At 41.3% G+C, this 20,497-nt stretch overlaps 6 protein-coding genes and 1 pseudogene across 8 annotated transcripts; 1 reads left to right on the top strand and 6 right to left on the bottom strand.

The window, feature by feature from the left end:
* Positions 1-89: 89 nt before the first annotated feature.
* On the bottom strand, positions 90-6,096 carry LOC148181873 (N-acylneuraminate-9-phosphatase-like). Its single transcript, XM_088037932.1, has 3 exons — positions 5,865-6,096; positions 2,199-2,373; positions 90-1,618 (listed from the first exon to the last, which is right to left on the bottom strand). Exons 1-3 carry the CDS (start codon positions 5,958-5,960, stop codon positions 1,086-1,088), a joined length of 804 nt encoding a protein of 267 aa, XP_087894058.1. The 5' UTR covers positions 5,961-6,096; the 3' UTR covers positions 90-1,085.
* LOC148181875 (ubiquitin-like protein NEDD8 pseudogene) lies at positions 1,625-2,188 on the bottom strand (annotated as a pseudogene).
* Neurochondrin (neurochondrin) lies at positions 2,437-5,813 on the bottom strand. Its single transcript, XM_088037908.1, has 2 exons — positions 5,467-5,813; positions 2,437-4,603 (listed from the first exon to the last, which is right to left on the bottom strand). The coding sequence occupies exons 1-2, from the start codon at positions 5,576-5,578 to the stop codon at positions 2,532-2,534; spliced, it is 2,184 nt and encodes a 727-aa protein (XP_087894034.1). The 5' UTR covers positions 5,579-5,813; the 3' UTR covers positions 2,437-2,531.
* A 475-nt stretch (positions 6,097-6,571) lies between the features above and the next one.
* On the bottom strand, positions 6,572-9,170 carry LOC148181872 (sodium channel protein Nach-like). Its single transcript, XM_088042759.1, has 10 exons — positions 8,819-9,170; positions 8,566-8,775; positions 8,355-8,517; positions 7,894-8,065; positions 7,737-7,840; positions 7,538-7,687; positions 7,304-7,490; positions 7,106-7,250; positions 6,957-7,057; positions 6,572-6,908 (listed from the first exon to the last, which is right to left on the bottom strand). The coding sequence occupies exons 1-10, from the start codon at positions 8,863-8,865 to the stop codon at positions 6,808-6,810; spliced, it is 1,380 nt and encodes a 459-aa protein (XP_087898885.1). The 5' UTR covers positions 8,866-9,170; the 3' UTR covers positions 6,572-6,807.
* Positions 9,171-9,806: 636 nt separating this feature from the next.
* Positions 9,807-14,993, top strand: LOC148181871 (patj homolog). 2 transcript variants are annotated; one of them, XM_088049882.1, is made up of 4 exons: positions 9,807-10,286; positions 11,489-11,883; positions 11,931-12,255; positions 12,724-14,993. In XM_088049882.1, the coding sequence occupies exons 1-4, from the start codon at positions 10,038-10,040 to the stop codon at positions 13,714-13,716; spliced, it is 1,962 nt and encodes a 653-aa protein (XP_087906008.1). In that variant the 5' UTR covers positions 9,807-10,037; the 3' UTR covers positions 13,717-14,993. The 2 variants fall into 2 exon arrangements, with proteins under 2 accessions (XP_087906008.1, XP_087906016.1); XM_088049890.1 differs by having other exon boundaries at positions 10,227-10,314.
* LOC148181870 (uncharacterized) lies at positions 14,977-15,628 on the bottom strand. The gene is made up of 3 exons (XM_088049928.1): positions 15,481-15,628; positions 15,165-15,320; positions 14,977-15,119 (listed from the first exon to the last, which is right to left on the bottom strand). Exons 1-3 carry the CDS (start codon positions 15,533-15,535, stop codon positions 15,004-15,006), a joined length of 327 nt encoding a protein of 108 aa, XP_087906054.1. The 5' UTR covers positions 15,536-15,628; the 3' UTR covers positions 14,977-15,003.
* Positions 15,629-15,700: 72 nt separating this feature from the next.
* On the bottom strand, positions 15,701-20,182 carry LOC148181869 (uncharacterized). Of its 2 annotated transcripts, none has more exons than XM_088049909.1 (5): positions 20,042-20,182; positions 18,053-18,265; positions 17,570-17,674; positions 16,003-16,128; positions 15,701-15,844 (listed from the first exon to the last, which is right to left on the bottom strand). In XM_088049909.1, the coding sequence occupies exons 2-5, from the start codon at positions 18,231-18,233 to the stop codon at positions 15,753-15,755; spliced, it is 504 nt and encodes a 167-aa protein (XP_087906035.1). In that variant the 5' UTR covers positions 18,234-18,265; positions 20,042-20,182; the 3' UTR covers positions 15,701-15,752. The 2 variants fall into 2 exon arrangements, with proteins under 2 accessions (XP_087906035.1, XP_087906044.1); XM_088049918.1 differs by lacking the exon at positions 20,042-20,182 and adding an exon at positions 19,554-19,945.
* Positions 20,183-20,497: the final 315 nt, after the last annotated feature.

Here is a 20,497-nt window from a genome sequence, read left to right as displayed (position 1 = left end):
ACTTGTCATGCAGTTGCGAACAATAAATATGAGGATGTTCAGGATTTCTTGTTCTCGACTGTATTGATAATATTGATAACAAAAACGGGTAAAAACACACAAAAACGTATATTTCACAAAAAGGACTAAAATACAGACTAATGACAAATGAAAAAGAGAACTGAAGCAATTAAACGGAAGTAGTAAAAAGTATTCTCGTTAAAACTTGAGATATTCCTTACGTAACGACATTGTTATTAGTATAAAAGTACATGAAAATATAAGATTATGTGATGATAATGATATAAGTTGGGCGTTTGTTACATTCGAATATGCTGGTTTTACACTACATTAAGTGGAATCTGTACAAGGCCTATAATTACTGAGTTATAATACTATGGGTTGTGTCGAAACGAAAAAAAATCTGATATATAGTTCTTAAAAACTCTTTACACTATTTCCCACACCAACTTAAATGAATCCTTAGTAAAAATAATAATTATTTGCACTTCATTACCATCAGATGACTTCTGTTTCTGATTTTGCACAAAACGGACCCGAAGTCCTTATTGCACGATTTAAGTTTAAAGCTTTACTTTAATAACTGCTCTTAAATATCTAGCAACAATAACAATGCAACTAGCAACCATCTCAGTTTCTTGAAACCTTACGAGAAATTAAATGAACACAACGAAATTAACTTAAAAAAGGAGACAAATAACTACCCGTATGTCTCGCATGGCCATCTTGAACAACAAACGCTTCTGGCCAATGGAGAAGTGGCACAACCGTTTGAGAAGCGCTGGCACGCTAGGCAACTTCACAACCAACCAATCAAAAAACTTTCCAGGAGTGCTTAAACGGCGCAAGTGTCGCTGAAGTTGACCACGTATCGTTTAACTTCATTCGTTTTTAGAATCTCTTACAAAAATACTATATCTTAGCCTAAATCTAGTCAGCCAATATTTCACAGCGAATTTCGAAACTATCACAAGCTGAGATTTTTGTACCAAAAAAAGTGAAACGAGAGACACCTCTTCGCCCCCAAATGAACTTTGGCGATCCAAACAAAATACTGCAAACATGTACTGACTCCTATCTCCCGTCTAACTTCCGTCACTCCCATTGCTATTCGCATCTTCCAGATCAGGAAGACTGACTCTCGACATTCTCGTCCTTCGGAAACGGGGCACTCTAGGGTTCTTCGGTAATAACTTCGGTAAGTCAACTACGTTGTTTAAAACGTAATCGGGTCTAGGATCGTCCTCTCCCATTTCAATTTGACTCAACGGTATCCAGACGGTCCCACCTAAATTTGCTTCGACCCCCCCTAAAATATCAGTTTCTAGCTTATCCCCGACCATAATACATTGTCGCGGTTCGACCCCTAAATATTCGCATGCTAGTTGAAAGATCCTTCGATGGGGTTTCTCCCATGGAAAATCCCCCGAAACCAAAACCACGTCGAAAAATTTCTCCAAATGGAGTCGTTCGATTTTCTCCCATTGCGCTCGGGAAGTTCCGTTAGTAATAAGACCTACGAAATAGTGCTGGCGGAGCTTCTGAAGCAGATTCTGTATGTCTGTGGTCAATGCCAAGTGGTCGTAACGAAGCTGTAGCCACATTTCGTACACTTCACCTGAGGAGGAAAACACAGTCAGAGTGGTCAAGTTTTATTTAATTATAGTTTAGACGCCGCCTCGCAGTGCCACCACCAAGTGGAGGATGGCGCCACCTTTAAATTTGTAGCTTTCAATGGTGCGGTCGTCTCGCAATTGTTTGCCTTGGTGAATGAGACGCTGTTGTTCTGGAGGAATGCCTTCGCGTTCTTCGAGCTTTTCTTTGATTGCTAGCACCTTATCGGAGGGCTCAACGTCTATCAGTTTCTCTTCTCCGGTCAAAGTTACCACTTTTATTAACATTTTTCGGACGAGGAAAGGACGGACAATTTTGACATGTAATGACAGAAGGTGACTAGAAAAATTGCAGTTTACCCTTCACCTTGGAACGAACATAGAAAACATGACCTTGGAACTGTATTATAGGCTTAAGGACTTCCTTATCAGTACCAAAACAACACGATTAATTGTTATCGTACTAATATTGATAAAAGCGGACAAAAACAAAGCTCGAGGGTCAAATATTTCGGTACCGCGCCCGTCCAAAGTGCGGTCATCGCCTCCAAAACAATAACACCCACTGATAAGAACTTGACGTACCCGAGTACTTGTTGTATTGATCTCCTAAAGCCTGGGCCCACAGCCGCCGCCTCCAAACATCCAAACTCATCGCCAAGTTTTCAGGGCACTTCCTGAAGTTCTTCAAGTATGTTTTCGACGCCGCCGTCGCCAAATCCAGAGGAACTGCCCATTTCTCCCACAGCATCTGCGCTAGCTAAAACACCAAACCTCAGACACTGCTTCTGACTTTGAAAGGTGTCGAAATAAATCCAACGAGTCTCTCAAAAAGTACATTTATTTAAATATACAAAACTTATTAATTTCATATAAAAAATTAGCATCACAACAACCAAAAAATGCATTAAAAAGCGTTTAGTCGCCGAAGAGCTTCTTGCCGAGTTCCATGAACCGGTGGTTCCGGCAGACTCGTAAAGCTTCGGCTTTTTTCAGGACCTCCACGACGCCTTCGTTGGCGTCCACGAGGTGGCAGAGAAAGTCTTCGTAAGCAAGCTTGACGTTCGGAGGGAGAGTGCCGATTTTGACCTTCTTCAACGTTTGGATGATGCCTTCGGCCCAACCGGACTCTATGGCGAATTCGGAGATCCAAGGGATCTGAGCGAGGACTCCGGACATGGTTTGCATGCCCAAGAACCACAGCTCCATGATTTCCATCCAGTGTTCTTTGTATGACATTGCGACCACCAAAGCCGATGGGTCGTTGCTCTCATCGATGATGTAAGCATCCCATAAGAATCTAATGGTGGCTTGGATGTAGCGACAGATCGAAAAGTCGTTTTTCTTCACCTTCTTTGATAGTTGTTTCAGAAGCAACAACCCCAAGACGGAGAGGTTCCCGTGGAGAACCAAATTTTCGGGAATATCCTTCAGCTCCGGGAGGTTTTCAAAAATGAACCTCAGGAGTTCGTTGAAAACCTCGCTCTCGTCCACGTACTTCGTCTCAAGAACTGTTAAGTTCATCAGAACGTTGCAAGCGCTGATCATGGCGGTGCGAGAGTCTTGCATCTCCGCAAGAAGCTCCGGACTGAGTTCTAGTTTCGGTTGATTTAACACCTTTAAGCGCTCGGATCGTGGAACCGGAGGACGCTTGTAGTGGACGATGCTCCAATGGAACGTCACGAAATCAAACAGAACTTTATCTTGTTTGTTCTTGAGGATGATGGCGCGGGCCGGGTCTTCGACAGCGAGGTGGCACATCCCCGGAAGGAGAATTCTGAAAATGTCGACAGTGTTCTCAGCAGATGGCTCAGGGTCAATTCCTGCTTTCTCAGCCACGCGCTTCGCCTTGTGGGCGTAGAAGCTCTCATTGGCGATCTCTAGGATGAAGGGTAAGAGTTGGTAGACTTGAATCCTCAAAGCGGAGGTTTCTTGAGCTAGCCACGCTGCGAGTACTCGGATGGTCGCGTAGACAAACCACTTTTCCTGTCCAGAAGGTCGGTTCTTGTCTGCAGACACTTTGAGCAATAAGTTTATGATGGCGGTGAACGCCCCCTTCAAGCCTGTGTATAAAGTCTGTTTCTCTTTCTGCTCCAAGTCCAACTGATCTGTAGCCACGTAATTAATTGATAGTTCGATGATAATATAGCAGGCTGTGATGAGATTCTTTTGGGTAGTAGCAGCTTTGAGACTCTTTCCATCAAGTTGCATGCGGACTTCAATCGCCGCCAGCTGGATCAACAGAAGGAAAAACTGCTTGGGTTTTTCTTCATCCGACATGGCCCATTCCACCCCCATGACGTCCAAAATACTGGAGGCTAAGATCAAAGCTGGGTTTCTTTGTTGCGCCCCTATTTTGCTCTGAAGGATGTCGGTTAGACCCTTGTACAAGCTCATCGGCCACGTCTCATTGTCGGAGCTGCTGAGGATCTTCTTCGGACAGCTCAGAAGCAGCGCGTTCAAAACCCCACACAGCTCAAACTTCCTCTTATCTTGATCCGTTTCGAAATCCACCGCGACTTTGTTCATCAACGCGTGGAAAGTCTCTGGTTTGTCTTCGTCCCAACTTTTCACCCCCAAGTGACTTATCAGCACCGCAAGAATAGTGAGAGCTTCATCCGATTGAAAACTCCCATGAGAGTATATGTCTCCAAGTCGCGCGATGCCACCAGCTTGGATAAGAGCTTGTTGTCCAGCGGGAAAACTGGCGATTCCTTTGAGACAGTTGTAGGTTTCACCAACTGACATGAGGTCCTCGTCGTCGGACTTCTGCACGATGTCCAAGAAGACGGGGACGTTGGCCAGCATCTGCGGGTTTGTCGCAAGTTCTTCTTCATTGCAGAAGACTGTTAGGATTGAAAGCGCCACTGATTTGTAGATCGATGGGGGACAGTCCACTGGGACGTCGTCGGTGAGGAGGAGGCGTTTGATGAAGTCGAAACCGATGGCTTCGAAGATGGCTTTTTTTGCCACGGGGTTGCAGTCTTTGCCTTTAAGATAACGGCGGTAAGTGAGAGGCAAACGTGTTCATTATGTGCCGAGCGTCTAATTATTCTGGGATGGGAATTATGTTACGAAACCTATTTCAAAAGTCAATTGCCAATGGAAATTTAATACGATCTAAAAAAGTTAATTGTATAATAACTATGTATTCACTTATCATTTTACGTCACGGAAGTTTTTGTGACTCAAGTGGAAAACAATTGATTTACTTAGACAAAAAAAAATGGTTACGCATGTTCTAAAATAGATTTTATGTGTTTTTTCATTCATCGATGGTTTCTCGAAACTCATATTTGAATGAAATGTTGAAAAAACGACTTGGCAAAATAGCAAGTGTCATAAGAAATTTGCAGCAGCTGCAATTTTGAAATAATTTCGCTTCTAGAAAATATACATTGGGAAATGATTTACGTCGTACAAGTATGTACCTGCGTTTTCCGTCTAAATTTAGCGAAGAAAATTCCCAAAAATCCCAGGAATGTGGTTTAATTGTTCCTTAATGGGCACATAATGAACATTGATCCTATCCAGAGAAAATTGTTTACATTAATTAAATAAGCCATGAAAGTAGAATTTTGTAAACTTAGTAGGCCGGGGGCGACGTCACCGATCGCGGACCAATCCGTACCAGAAACATGACGAAATCGCGGCCCACTTCGATTGATTGGAATAAGATACAATCGCAACATAAGGCAACTGGGTCAAAGTGCGCCGTGATTCCGACTGTCACTTCTATTGCGACGCCAACTGCAAAAATGCAACTCATCAAAACATCACCCCCGGCGCCATTTTGGGTGCCTTTTCGGCTTTTCGACAATGTAAACAACCCTTTTTGAGCACATAACCTCACCTTTCACCAACTTGGTGACCATAAACAAAGCGGCGAACTTCTCTGTGTCGCTGTTGGTATTCTTTAGTATCGCAATGCACTTTTTCACTGCATCTGAGATCTGCCCCGCCATTGCTCTCAGCACGAGCCCCCTCAAACAACTGCGCTTCGTCCACGCGAAGCGTCAAGGTTATATTTAGTTCCAGCGTCGCGACGCCTTCTAAATTCGGTAATTTTCAACGTCTCGAATCACTCGCACTATTTTTAGTCTTCCAGTCAACGACTCCCTCAACCACGTGCCGCTCGTTGCAGACAGCCCCCGTGCGCATATCGCGCGTGCGTTAAAACGTCAAAAACAGCTGATCTTCGCGGAAATCGCGTCGACTTTGACGAAAAAAAAGAAAGTGATTGGGGCTCACCTGGGCGCAGGTCTGCTTGTCCGCCTGTCTTGTGGCAATGAGAGTGTTGTCCAGGTCGAAGAGAATGGTCGTGATGGTACAGGGTCCATTTTCCATGGTCGGTGGGGCATCGGAGATGGCTAAAAATACACTAAAGTGACTTTACCCCGCATGGGAATACACGGAATCAAGTTTGCGGGTCCCCCCACTAGAGGCGCGGCGAACCGCTCACCGGATATCAGCACGTTGCACGTCATGTGACCAAAAAATTACTAAAGGGGAGGGGGCGAGGACACGTTCCTGACCCGGAATTTTCCGAGGTCCGGACAAAAAAAATAAAGCAAATTCGGCTGTTCCAAGCAAAAACACAGCATCTGCTTTTATTTTTTTTTCACTGGGCTTAGAAATGATTTATTTAAAACGCTTTCACAAATGATTTGAACTCTACTTTTTTCATTATTTGAAGATTTTTAAAAAAATCATTTTAAATATCATCATTTTAAATAAGTCATTTCTAGGTTCAGTGAATTTTTTTTTAAAAAGCAGATACTGTGTTTTTGCTTGGGACAGCCGAATTCTTGCTGATATTTCAACTGTAAATTCCAAAACAAGACGGAGAGGCGTAAAAAATACAACTTTAATTGTTTTTCTAGTTTTATTTAGCAGAGACTTTTACCCAAGGTACCAAATTTCATCTTTGATCGTTAAAGTTGGTAAGCGTGCAGGAAATGATCGTAATAATTTTTTATCGGCAGGAAATCGTCATTTTTCGCATCATTAGAGGCTTTAACGTTTTTAGGGTGGTGAGAACATTTCCGTTCCGCTAATGTGATTCCAATAAACAATTTTTGTAATTTTGATTTTATTCACCTCCAATTAGGGTCCCTAAAAACTTTAATGCACTAGTAAACAAATTATCACCGTGTTTACATGATTGAGGATCGATTATGGTATTTCCCACGAATTACCATTTCACAATTACCAACTTTATAAAGCTAAGTATTCCTTCCACGATCGATAAGAGGCTTAAGCCCATAACTAATCCAAAGATACCACCAACACTGCCTAAAATCCCTATTTATAAATAATATCAAAAAAATATATATATATTACTTAGCATGTCAAACCAGTAATGCACGACGTCCTGGAGGAAGAGATTGTGGAAACGGTCCCCATAAAAAATGTGAATGAAAGTGGCGTTTTGAAGATGTTCCCTAAAATTTAGTAGTTATAAAAAATAAGTCCCTAGAAATGAAAAGTACTCGAATAGTGGTACTGATGACGAGGCGACTTTATACAAGGTGGCTTCACACGAAGGGTAGCACGTTTGGGGGCACATTAATGCGTCTTCTTGTTCTGCGATTTGGGGGTCGCCCACGTAGTCAGGCACCAACATGGTCCACTTTTCTGCAGTCCCAAAAAAAGTGTTAACCGAAACCGAAGACACAACATTGACCTACTTTGATACTTATTGAGACAGGGTAGATCCAACAATGTACACTCCGACTCATAGGTGCTCAAAGGGATGACAAAAGGGATACATTCACACAACGTGTTCATACTTCTCACCCTACAATCTACAAAACAGTCGCTTTGTGAATACACCCCAAACTGTGTTAGTTGTTCAACTTCGAACAGACAGTCTCTCTACAACATTAAAGTTACAAAGGGTTGCGGTTAAGGGCTGAAACTACTTTGTTGACGGGGTAGTTCATCACGTCTTCAACTGCCCTCACGGTGGTGGGAATAATTTGCAGAAAATTTTCCGAGCCCGCAGTTGCCAAGTTTTCAATCAAGTCACCGCTGGACTTGTCAGGGTAGTCTGTGGAGATGAAAATGTGGACCTGGAAGAAAGGGTGAGTCGGCGTTTGTGCAACAAGAGCGCAAACTGACGTTTACGCCAGTAGAGGAGAGAGATGTGTACAAGTAGTCGTCGCGGTCGTTGTTTAGCATTATTGAAAGGCCCTTTTTCATGCCAGAGATGCCAACCTCTGCGGCTTTAAATAAACAAGAAATTTTGTTTGTATGTTTGACGGACGAACTTTATTACCTAATCCTTTAATGTTGCCGTATTGTTTCCACCAGTCTGACGTGTTTTTAGCGTAGTTGAAGGTGCAGCAATAACCTTCAAAGGTCAATCGCAAGAAAAAAAATTTCGAGCAGTCCACTAGCACGCCTTTCCAATGACAAGTGTGTAAAAGTTCTTCACAGGGAGTCACAAGCTACCGAAGAATAATTGTTTTTTAACAAAAGATTTAATTTTGTTTGGTTGGCAATTGACAAAGACCATTAAAAAATGAGCAGGCCACTTTCAATGAGATTTTGTTAACACTGAATAAACAATTGGTGACTAACCTTAACGCTCATTTCAGGTTACTTGATGTCGCGTTTTTAATTTTTTTTCTCTTACAAAATTATGAAGAAGGTCAGGGCCAACTTATTTTTTAATGAAACCACTTTTCGTACGCAGTCTTGCCAACTTTTTCCATATTTAGTCACATATTTACTTACCGTCCTCGTCAAACTACTCATTTTCATTTCAAGTTTTTCCAGGATACGTTGAAACTTTACAATCTGATTATGATAGCCGGGATTGTAATTCGAATCATACAAATAACCTAAAAATTTAATATATTTAAAAATCTCTTCCGGGTTTTCCCCCGTCCGATTGGCTCTGAAAATCCAACCCTCAAAAACTACATCATTCCGTTCCCACCCTTACATGTCCCCGGCCAGTTTCAGCGCCCTTTTCTTGCTTATTTTATTCAAATTGCATAAAGCTACCCCAGGAAACGCTATCTCGTCCACGGGGTGTATGGTGCTCTCTAGAGTCGTCAGAGTAGGACTCGCAAAAAATCGTTCCAATACACTGATGAGCAAAAAAGTAGCGAAAGCTGTCAGTATAAGAAAAATCAGCAGAAGTCCCCAAAATCTGAAATGAAGTTAAATAATGTAATCCACCCCAAAGATTTCACCTGTGACGAGAATGATTTTGAGGGTTGTCGTAAAGGAATTTAATCATGTTACAACGTTCTTCGTTCTAATCCGACTGCTATATGAATGGTAATGAAGTGAGCTGATTTAATATTAATCGCTGTTATAATAGAGTGGGGTGGGTTTCCCCGGAAATATTTTTTTAATAAATTGACGGAAGTCAACTCGATTGTGGAGCGAAAGAAATAATCGTAGCAATAATTTGTGCACATTAATATTAAATTAGTCGGCCTTACGCTTACCCCACTTTTTAGCAACAATATAATTGTTTAATTTGACAGTTCGATTACCCTTGTGTCGGGTTCCACCCCGCCACCCTTGAATCAGTGTCACCCTGTCTCACCCGTTCCCATTATCTATTTCCGTCTAGAAATTATGTAAGACCTCATCAATAAATCACTGACTCTTCCTTAAAATATTGAATTCTGCTTCTGTAGAATTTTTGCATTTTCTTTTGGAGTATATTCGTGTGTCAGCGCGAGCATTCGATTTTATTCATGAGTGGCAATTCCGATGAAATCACATGTTTTATTTAAATGGTCCCTTGTATCGATTCGGACTGTAAATGCGTGATTTGAGGTGTACAATGTACGTGGTGTCCTGCGTATTTGGAGGACAGGTGAGCGAACGCGGAGAAGTTGGCAAGGGTAAGACGCAGTGACCCTCAAACAAAAAACGCCGAGAAAATCACCCCTAACTTCACGAGTTTTTTCACCGAGAATTTTAGTAGTTATATGCATGATGGGTATTCTTAAGCGGTTCATCGATTTATTGTTTTATTTTGTGTTGGTTCAGGAGTTTGGAGGTTCTAATTGGACTTTAATAAGAAGATACTCAAGAAAAATTGAATGAGGTCACTGCAGACCAATAGTGGTTTAAACCACGCCTATTTTGAGCGAACTTTGTTGTTTTGAGATGTTTGGGACTGCTGTCGTCGCAGCAGTGTTCCTCTTCGGTGCAAAGATCCGGTGAACAGTTCGTTTGGTTGACACTCCTCAGCTGTCAGTCGCGCCATGGCCGCCTTGGTCTAACCACAACAAAATCTAGTGCAGTCTCCACGATGTCTCTCGTAAACTCCGTTATCAGCGCGTCATCATCCCACTATCACCGCGAAATCACCCAAACATAACCTCACATTGCAAGTCAAAGAGCGCCAAGTTTGAATTCGTCTTTCTGAAGAGATGCAGCAGCGAGGGCATCATGGTGTTGAGCACAGAATGGTCACAAGTTGAGATAATCGATTTGGTGAATGATGGGTCCGGTTTGGGCTTCGGGATCGTGGGAGGAAGGAGCACTGGAGTGGTCATAAAAAGTATCCTTCCTGGGGGAATCGCAGATAAGGATACTAGACTCCAGAGTGGCGATCATATTCTACAGATTGGGGATGTGAATTTAAGGGGGCTTGCTGCGGATCAAGTTGCCAGCGTCTTGAGACAGGCTGGGGCACAGGTGGTTAACATTTTTAATACACAAATATGTAAGACATCACTTAACATTGTGCACTGTTGTCATAGATGTAGAGTAGGCTGGAGACCAGGAGCATGAGCACGGTTCGACACTCATCTCATTGCATGAACACCCTGTAGATTAAAATGTAGAATTACAGTTAACAGATGTCAGTGTTATTTTTTTAAAACGTCATATGTCACTGTCATCGAATTTCAAAGAAATAAAATTGAAATTAAATTACGTCATTCTATACTTCATTCAGTTTCGTTATTTTCTGTTATAAATGATAATAAAGCCCAAATAAATCGGCAAACCTGTTTTAAAAATAACAGGGGCCGTCATTGTTGCCAACTTAAACTTAATTTATCTGAAGGTGGTACAATTTTCCTGGCGCATCCACCATTTTTAAAATAATTTAAATTATTTGTTCCTTTAATTTTTAATTCCAGCGCTGCTAACGTTTTTTTCCGGCACGTGCCAGCAGCCCCGCGCCGCCTTAAACTCCTTAAAACCCCGTAATTCGCCCCTTCACGTAATAAAAGCGCCGTTTTCGCTTAACAAAATGAAAAACCGCCATAAACTTTGTAAGCCCACCTGCGATCGAAGCTTCATTCATAAAAAATGTCTTGGGGTTAAGCGTCGCTTGTTTCCCGCCTGATATATTATTTCCACAACTTCTAGCATTAAGAAAGTTGTCTGATTTCATTACGGAAAAGTCTGGGAATTCACGAAATGGGTAAACAAAGTCGTCCATAATGGTGTTTTTGGCAACGGCAGTTTTGTTTGTTGGCGACAGTGAAATATGTATTTGTTAGGGTCTAATGTAATCGATTTGGGTACATTTGAGGTGGGAGGTGGGCGAAAAAGGATTTGTTTTTTAGGGGTGGAAAAAATCCTCGCTTGCGTTAGGTGTTATTTTAAATAACGGGCGCTTTAGGGATGAAATGAGGTGATTTGTGGAAGTAGGGTGTAATGGAAAACAAATCAGTACAAGGATTTGGGGTGTTGTCCTGTAAAACGGGGCTAATGTGGATTTTATTTTATTCAATTGGTACAACTGCACTCCGAACAAGAGTACCAACTTTTTGTGCCATTCTCACTACGCATGTAACTACTAATCACGCTTTTAATATTTTTCTGCAACTTTTTTTTCTTCATCGATCTGTTTTTTTTTTCTTTCTGACGACGTGTTAACTTTTCAGGTCAGAATGGTTGTTGCCCGTCCCGTGGAGCCCTCTTCCTCCGACTTCCAGAATTTCGGTTCTTCAGCACCGATAGTTCCCACTAAGATCTTGACCGATTCCGAAGAACTCGATCGGCAACTCCAGCAGAACGGTTACACCTCGTTTTACACCTACAACGACCGCACTGACAGTGAAGACGCCGATCAAACGGACCTCAACGAAGCTAATCCGCTCAGTTACAATTCTGTAGATGTTACTGTTAACAACAACAATAATACTAACGACTATTCACCGGTCAGCGACGGTCAAATTGTTATCATACCGGCGGAGATAGAATATACACTTCCGGAAACGGAGCGCTTTACCGTTGAGTTGAACAAGAACGAGTACGGATTGGGGATCACGATAGCAGGGTAAGAAATCCAAGCCGTTGATTGGGTGGTTGAAAATAGTTTTGCAGGTATGTGTGCGAACGGGAGGACTTAAGTGGGATTTTTGTTAAAAGTTTAAATGAAGGAAGCGAAGCGTTTAAATGCGGGAGGATTAACATTAACGATCGCATTGTGGAAGTCGATGGCGAGTCTCTTCAAGGATTCACGAATTATGAGGCTGTTGAGAAAATCAAGCAGACTGGGGGGAAGGTGGTTTTGACGTTTGAGAGGTATTTGAGGGGGCCCAAATACGAACAGTTAAAGGAGGCTTTGGCGACGCAAGAGCAGAAGGATTTAAGTCCAGCGTCGCCGTCGCAGACTACGCTTAGCTGGATCCCCATCGAAGCCACAGAGGTAACTAGACATTTTATCATTATTTTCCAACATGGCGACGATAGGGGAGGTAAAAATTGTGTACCGAAAGGCGGTGTCAAACAGTGTTTCAAGATGGTGGCGATAGGGGAGGTAAATTATAAATCATATTAGGAAAAAAACACGATCCCGGTCATTATCTTCAGTTGTTATGAGAAATATCGTATTAAAAATTACGTAGTCTTGCCTTGTTATTCATCTCAAATAATAGGACATTTGATATACCGTTATTTCAACCTTTTTACCAATTGTAATAACCGTGCGAAACGAGATAATGAAAAGGAGAAACATGTAATTTGACTACTACGACATTTTCCCTCGTCGACACGATACCATTCATAATATGAAGATTATTATGTTCCCTTTTATCGATGTGATCTATCTTTAACCCCGCCCACGCCCCGCCTTCTCGTCTCTCGCCACGCCCTTAACCTCGTTTTTTTTCGGCAGAACCAGATCGAGCCAGAAGGCGAGTCCGTTCTCAGCGTGAACAGCGAAATTTACGACCAAAACCCCGAAAACAAAGAAATTTTTATCGAAGAAAACTTCGAAGTTAATCTAGACGACGACCTTGAAACGACTACCAAACAAAAATGGGAAAGTATTATTGGTAGTGACGTCCAAATTGTCGTCGCCAACTTGACGAAGCTCAAAGGCTTGGGGATAAGTTTGGAGGGAACTGTTGACGTCGAAGGTGGGGTCGAGTTGCGTCCCCACCATTACATTCGTTCTATTCTTCCTGAAGGTCCCGTGGGATTGAACGGGAAGTTGTCTTCAGGGGACGAGTTATTGGAAGTCAACGGACAGAAGTTGTTGGGGATTAAGCACGTGGAGGTTGTGAAGATCCTGAGGGAGTTACCGAACACAGTCCGGTTGGTGTGCGCCAGGACGAACGAGGAGAACCGTGTTATTAATACGTCACAGGATCGGGAGGCGTTTGAAGCTAGGAATATCTTGGGGGGGAGTTTAAAGAACTTGTTGCCGCAGCCCGAGCAGAGGTTGCTTAAGGCGTTAAGTGACACGAGTTTGAACACTTCGAGTACTGTGACGGTGACTAGTGAGCCTAGTTTACAAAAGGCAAAGTCCAGGTCTTTGGAAGTCACGAATTTAGCCATGTGGTCTGAAGAGGTTGAATATATTGAACTTATAAAGACAGATCGAGGGTTGGGGTTCTCTATTTTGGACTACCAGGACCCTCTGGACCCTAAATCCACTGTTATTGTTGTGAGAAGTCTGGTGCCGAACGGAGCTGCTGAGCACGACGGCCGCATTACCCCCGGTGACCGCTTAATCAGTGTTAATGGGAAGCTCATCAAGAACGTGACACTTGACCAAGCGGTCCAGGCCCTTAAAGGCACTCTCCCCGGCCCTGTCAAACTAGGCATTTCCAAACCCTTGCCCAGCTCCAGAGCCAGCGAAACCGTCAGCACGGTAGACTCCTAGACACTAAAAAATTGTAAATAATTATTTTAGTACTTGGATTTTGGATAAGCACAATCACTGCTGCCTTTTTGAATACTTTTCCGTAGATAAGAAATTAAGAATAGGTCATTAGAACGAATTTACAAGCTGTTAAAAGCTTCAAGGGCACAAAAATATGTATTTTATATGCATATCAGCTAAAGAGGTTCGGCGGTTATAACCGCTTCGGGTTTCTAACGCTCTAGTCGCTAGTTGTAAGTTTTCCTAGTGATGATAGATGCTCGTTTGTTTTAGGGGGCCCAGCCCCCACAGTCATGTATACTCGGGTCCCATCACTAGTGCTTCAATCGGTTTTCTTCTCAGCAAGTTCTTCCATTAATCAATACGTAACAAATGGAATTTAATGCACAATCTGGTCTAAACGAATCAGGAATTGAACACTCGATGTTTTGTCTACACTCTGTATATATCGATTCTGTGTGGTGTTATATGTTTGCATTAAGTCTGACGTTGGCGCCGACCGAGGATCTCCCTCGAGTTGGCTCGTTTTATTAAGCCGTCAGATCAAAACTGACCCCAGTCGGCTCCGCAATCGGAGCATGTCTTTGATTAAACACATTTTCGTATCTGTCACTTTCAAAACTGTTAATTTAATCAAAGACGTGACTGGGGATGTTTTCATTTGATCGCTCGGTTTCGACGGGACCACTAGGGATTTTGGTTTTGTACTGTTGGCCACACTATTTGGAAAACCCCGAGAACCGGTATTACACCGCTAAAATCTCGGTGGTCCGAGCGTCGAAACCACCGTTACCTATTGTTCGTGCCATATTTCGTTGTGATTTTGTTTATTTCGTAAGACTGATTTCAGGCAAATTCGAAGGTCAATATTTCAAGCAATATGGTTGTCACGTGATCTCAAGTTACTAATCCGTTGGCCTAAGTCCTTCAAATTGAGTAAATTCCGTGTGGTTGTTAAATGTAAATAAAAAATCGATCGTAATAATAAAATATGGTAATTTATTAATAAATTAAACATACCTTTAGAGGTTAATGTACAGGGAGGCCGTAAAAGCATGCTCGACTCTGTTTTCAAGTGCGACGGGAGTCGGACAAGCACTTAGAACTAAACACAAATAAATAAATGTTGACGGAAGTTTTCGTACCGATTTCAGTTGCTGCATGACTTTTAGGTACCACAAAGAGTTAATCTTGTTACTAGACACTGTTCAAGCTTCAGTTGAGAGTTCTCTACTAAATTGTGTAAGCGACGTTATATGAATAAATTATATTTATTATAGGAAGTTTTCATTTCTTAAAGTAGATGTTGGTACAGCAACAGGCAGTAATAAGTTTGTGCTCCTGGCAACTGTTGGCGTGCAAGAAGCTGCAGTCGGCGAACTTGCACTGGTACGGAAGGCGATCTGCAAAAAAAATCAGTACTTCCCCCAGCTCTCTTCGAATTTTACCATAAGGATTGTTGGGGTTGTGACAGCAACAAGAATCGTGAAAAAGCTTGTCGCTGCAGTAACTGTAAACAGAGGAGTCACAAAGGGGGCATCTTCTGCGGAAAACGTCAGCGTATGGACGCATGTAGTCGTCGACTTCATTATTGCTGTAGATCGCTGAAAGTGAAAGGGATAGGGTTTTGCGTGTTACGGTTGGCAGAACTTCAGTAATTGTGTGGTTTACAAAAAGAATAATCAAGGGCGGGTTGCAGCGTTTTTTGACAAAAAAAGATTATGTAAGTCAGTGTTACACTGAGGTGTTTTATTAACTACTTACAGGTCGCCAGGGCCGCCGCTGCGCAAAAAATCACAATAACTACGAAAGTCTTCATTGCTTCTCACTGGTCGTGCCTTCGACTTCAACTGCGTCAAAACCATCCTAAATGCAGAAGACATTCCCATCTAACTGTATTTTGTCCGATTTTACATTAATAGCTGTCGGATGACTTGCTGTACCGATTTCGTAATAAAACCAATAAATAATAAAAAAAAGGAGATGCGTAACAAGATTTTATTATAATACTGTGCTTAATATTGCTTTGGTAAAAGTTAGAAGAAATATACAAATATGTACACCAGCAGCGCCAACGCGATTGTTCCTTTGTTGACGTGCTTCTGAACCCCCGCAGACCTTTTCTTCCCTGTAAAGACCCCAATCAATAGACAGAAATGTGAACGACCGGTGAAGCTATTTGTCGACATGTGGGATTTTATTGTGGTCACGCAAACGATTACAAATTTTTAATAATTTAAGTAAGACAATAACCTCGGATTCTTTTTATGTAACGGTTCGACTTACATTTCTCGAGGGCGTGTTTATCACAACAGCAGCTTCGTAATCGGCTGTATTCTGCACAGTCGCCAACCACGGGCTTGCAGACTTGGGTGCCTAAGTAGCACGTGTGGGGAATAAAAGGGAGCACTTCTGGAAAATAAAAATTTCATTTTCAACATTAATTGTTTGCCTACGCGCGCGGGCAATTGAACTTGGAATTAAAAGGTCAGTACATCTGTTACGTCACTGATGGTGGATGATATGATACATGCAGGGGGCATTGATTGGGTCGGGGACTGTACTGGACATTAGTTATGCGCGGGGCTGCACAACAAGCAATGAATGCAAAATGAGGAAAAGAACTAAACAAAGCGCGGTTTAATCAGCGAAGGAGATGAAAGAAGCCAATTACCTGTACTGACTAATCAGTATTTACAAATTTTTTGCTTTGGTTTATTATTTTTTTCGGTTTGGCAACACCGGTAAATTACGTTTTAATGAAAACAGTTGTCACGAACCAAGATAAAGACACAACAATCGCAAATAGACGTTGAACTGTTCAATATTTGTAAGAAAATTGCTTTGAAATTATACTAAATTTCGATTTTTTTTAATTTTTTTTTTTGACCGGTTGGTACCAACTTGCTCAAACTTCAAAATTATGAACGGGAAGTTCCTTTGATTAAAATTTATACTAATCCTGTTGTTACGTGTTATCGTTAAAAAGTGATCTTCTAGGAAATCGTGTCGTTTGTAAATTTAAATTTCCGCGGAAAGTTTTTCGTGATTTACCTTAATATTTGGTTGGGTTAAAAAATCTAGTAGGTACGTTTTGGGGTGTTACAAAGTTGGCAGTATTGTAGTGGTGAAAAAAAATGGTGGTCAATTGAGTGCAGTTGAATTTCGAACTGTTTTTCATCAGAATTCTGTGAAAATCTGTGAAATTTACGTAAATTGAGGTTAATTCAACTGAGTTATTTGAGCTTTATCTCATTTCGGTGCGTAGTTCAATCAGTGGACTTATTTTAGAAGGTTTGGTCTGGAGCCATTCGGACAAGAAGATGCAAGAGGATTTTTTACGATTTTTTATTGGAATGAAATATACAGGGCGAACACGAAAACTGCACTGAAACGTTCGGTAAGTGCACCTTCAATTTATTACTTCGTATTTTTGGTGGTGGTTCTTCTGTTTTGTTACTTTCTAGAACGATTGCACTGACGACTTGATTTTGCTATATGGTGCAGTTGCCAATTTTTATTATTGGAGAGGTCGGAAAGTTTTACTGAACAATTATATGGAGTACCTACTAGGTGTTGCGTTTAATGTTGAAATCTTGGTATTTTTAACACGTAAGGTTGGTACAACCGGTAGCGAGGGCTGTCAATTTTGACGTTAAAATCGATGAGTGTTTAGGTTGGATAATAAATAATTAATGGGATGGTTTACAGAAGATACATGTAAAGGGCAAGTTCTGTTAACACGCGTTTATATGTAATGAATAATGAAGAGTGGAAAGACTGAAACGAGTAGTGACATTTTGACCTAACGTTGGCAAACTGCGCACTTCTTGGGTTTCCCGTACTTACTTACCATGGTATCGCCTGTCACAGCAGCAGTGGTCGCTGATGAGGTCAATCCCTAAACAATATTTAATTTCCGCGTTGCTGCACTTTTGGCACCCGGCAGGCGAAGTAACTGCAAAAAACATCACGTGACTCAACCTAATAAAACAACACTTGGGTGTGCCCCCACATTTCTTCCAGTTAATTCCAATTAACCACACAATTAACTCCAAGGTCTCCATTTCTATAAAAACATCCCATTTATCTCGCATCAGCCAATTAACACCAAACATCCCTAAATTTAGCCCATTGGTATTTGAAACAGTTGATTTTTTTCGGTGCTAATTTTAACCTCAATTACTTCAAGTGAGCACCGGATCTCTTGAACCTTTGCGTGTTCGATACTTTTTATCATTGTACAATCGCTTTCCGTGCTTCAACTCGAATGCGATTATGCATCAGGGGCATTGTGTCACGCATCTTTTGTGAGTTATGGCTGGTCAGGACTTACCCGAATTTAAATCGATGCTAAGGGCCGCGTTTCGGGCTTGACCAGCAGAGATTTCGTGCTCGACTATGTATTCTTCGTAACGGAGACCCTTATCGTATTCGATTATCGGGCTAGGGGAGATGTCCGGTGGCAGATTTAGGACCAGAAAAGCGACAGTGTATCCGAAGATTATTCCCGGCATTTTTCATTTTTGGGGGCGGTGCGGGGGCGGATCTATAAAGGAAAAAAGTAGGTCTAACGATAGAGTTCAATGATAAAATTGCGGTTATTGCGCGGGTTTTATGATAAATGTGTAAAGGACGTGAGGTTTAATGATTGCAGATTGGGGAAATTACTGCGGTAGGAAATATTCCCATGATAACTGGAATATTTTCTACATTTAATTCATCACAGGCCTTAAACTATAATATTTGAAGGCGTTTCCTTCATGATCACTTTTTTTTTTAGAATATGTCATACATTCCACTCCACAAGTACGGAATATATTATCATAAATATTAAACATCAGCGACTAACTTCAAAGATTCGTTTACGTTAAACTTCCTTCTTTTTTCCACGTTGTGATTAAATCCACCTAATTGTCATTGACCCCCTTTTTGAATTTTTTATAGCTTGATCAATACACAATATTGGGAAGAGTTCACGACCTTTGCAATAGTTTCGTCATTGACCTCAACATTGGCAAGTTTGTTTTCTTTCCATTTCACTCATTACAAGACAATTAAAGAATCCGCGACTTTAATTGCACGCTACTTTTTTCTACCTTAACGACTTTGAAACTATTTGCGTAATTTACGCAGTTCAGATATTTACTTTTTATTTTATATTGATTGATAAGTGGACTCTGTTACGTCATCGGGATAATATTCAGCGAACTTGTTGGAGATTACATATAAACATTTAAAGAATTAAAGACTCGATGACACACGGCTGTTGATGAGCAATTAAGTAATGGAAACAGCGGTGATGATCCAATAACGGGAAAGCTTTAATAAATTGTGTTATGAGTGGGAACGGGTTTTATAGGGCAAGCAAAAAAAAAGTTATAAATAAAATATTTCTGGTGAAATTTAGGCTCTTCTAACAGATAATTATATTCTTATTATCAACTGGAGCTTTCGATTGTACCCAAACAAATTCTGCTGGAATGTTACACATAATAAAAGATTTTACACTATTTTTAGTTGCCCAAACTGTGCTTAGATAAGAAACGGATTAGCATGTTACCTTCCAACGCGCGTTGGAATATATTATTCTATAACGACCATTCTACTAATTCTGACGAAAATATTCTAGTCATTTGTTATCGTTATCTGCATACAATAGCCAATTAAGTCCTTATTCACTTTTATCGGCTCTGAATTTCACTGACAGCCCGAACTGTTGACTACAAAATTTTTAATTAGTCATTGCACCGAAAGCTTTTTTGTGTCTCCGATAAAGGAAGTATAAAAATTTTATGACTGAGAATGTAGTTTAGCGATAACTCACAAATACTCACAGTCTAGTAGATAACCACGTCCTTGTGAAAAAAAAAATTAAATCTCATCACCGAAAATTAACTCACAGCGTTGCTACTTGAATTTTAAGAGCGCGTGGTTCAATCGCTCGACATCTGCTATTCAAATTTCGGTTGCAGCTCGCACCTGCTCCAAAGGGTCACTCTAAATGAAGACTGTCACGTGTGATAAGAATTATCGCATCCACTAAATTCTTAGTCCTTGTCCTAACACGGTCCGATTTCACTTTAATTGTCGGTCAGTGTCGGCCACTAATGTATTTTTTCAGCACTTTTGAGGCGGATAATACGATGATTTTCAGATTTTAAATTAACAATACATGTCCTTTTTCCTTTGTGACACACTTAATTGCATAATGAATTTCAAATTGGAATAACAACAAGAAAATGATACATAAATTCCCAATTATTGTGAAGGTTAACCCTGTTGTTGTCACATTTTGTTATTTTTTTTACTTATGTTTACTTACTCGCATTAGCGGTGAAAAAGAAACGCACCAATAGCGCAACACTACTTAACGTCTCGACGCTCGGAAAACACACACAGCCGACTTGACCGGCGCTTTATCACCAATGACAACACAGGAATAGTGCGAATAGTTCCCGAATCGCGCATGTGCATTTCGGAAACGCGCCAAACGCGCATATTTTATTGCGAATTATCAATTTTCATGGGTTTTTTATGTTAATACAAGCACGCGTACTGCGGGGGAGGGGTTGTCAGCCCTTTGACTTTATAGCAAGTGGCTGATTTTCAAACCTCCGAGGTCGTCTGTGATTTCGCGGCGACAATTGTTATTCCAATCATGCATGAAAGAGCCTTATATAATAGCAATGAATTGTATTCACCTGCGATAGTACACGTCATGACCCTTCCCTTCCGGTGCTCTACGCTGGAAAATTGATTGATGATGGTCGAGTGCTTG

Source organism: Gnatocerus cornutus, chromosome 1, assembly GCF_029298725.1.
Source record: "Gnatocerus cornutus isolate USDA-ARS CGAHR chromosome 1, icGnaCorn1.1, whole genome shotgun sequence".
Lineage (NCBI taxonomy): Eukaryota > Metazoa > Arthropoda > Insecta > Coleoptera > Tenebrionidae > Gnatocerus > Gnatocerus cornutus.
The sequence above is the reverse complement of the archived record's forward strand: the minus strand, read 5'-3'. Positions and strand labels throughout refer to the sequence as shown.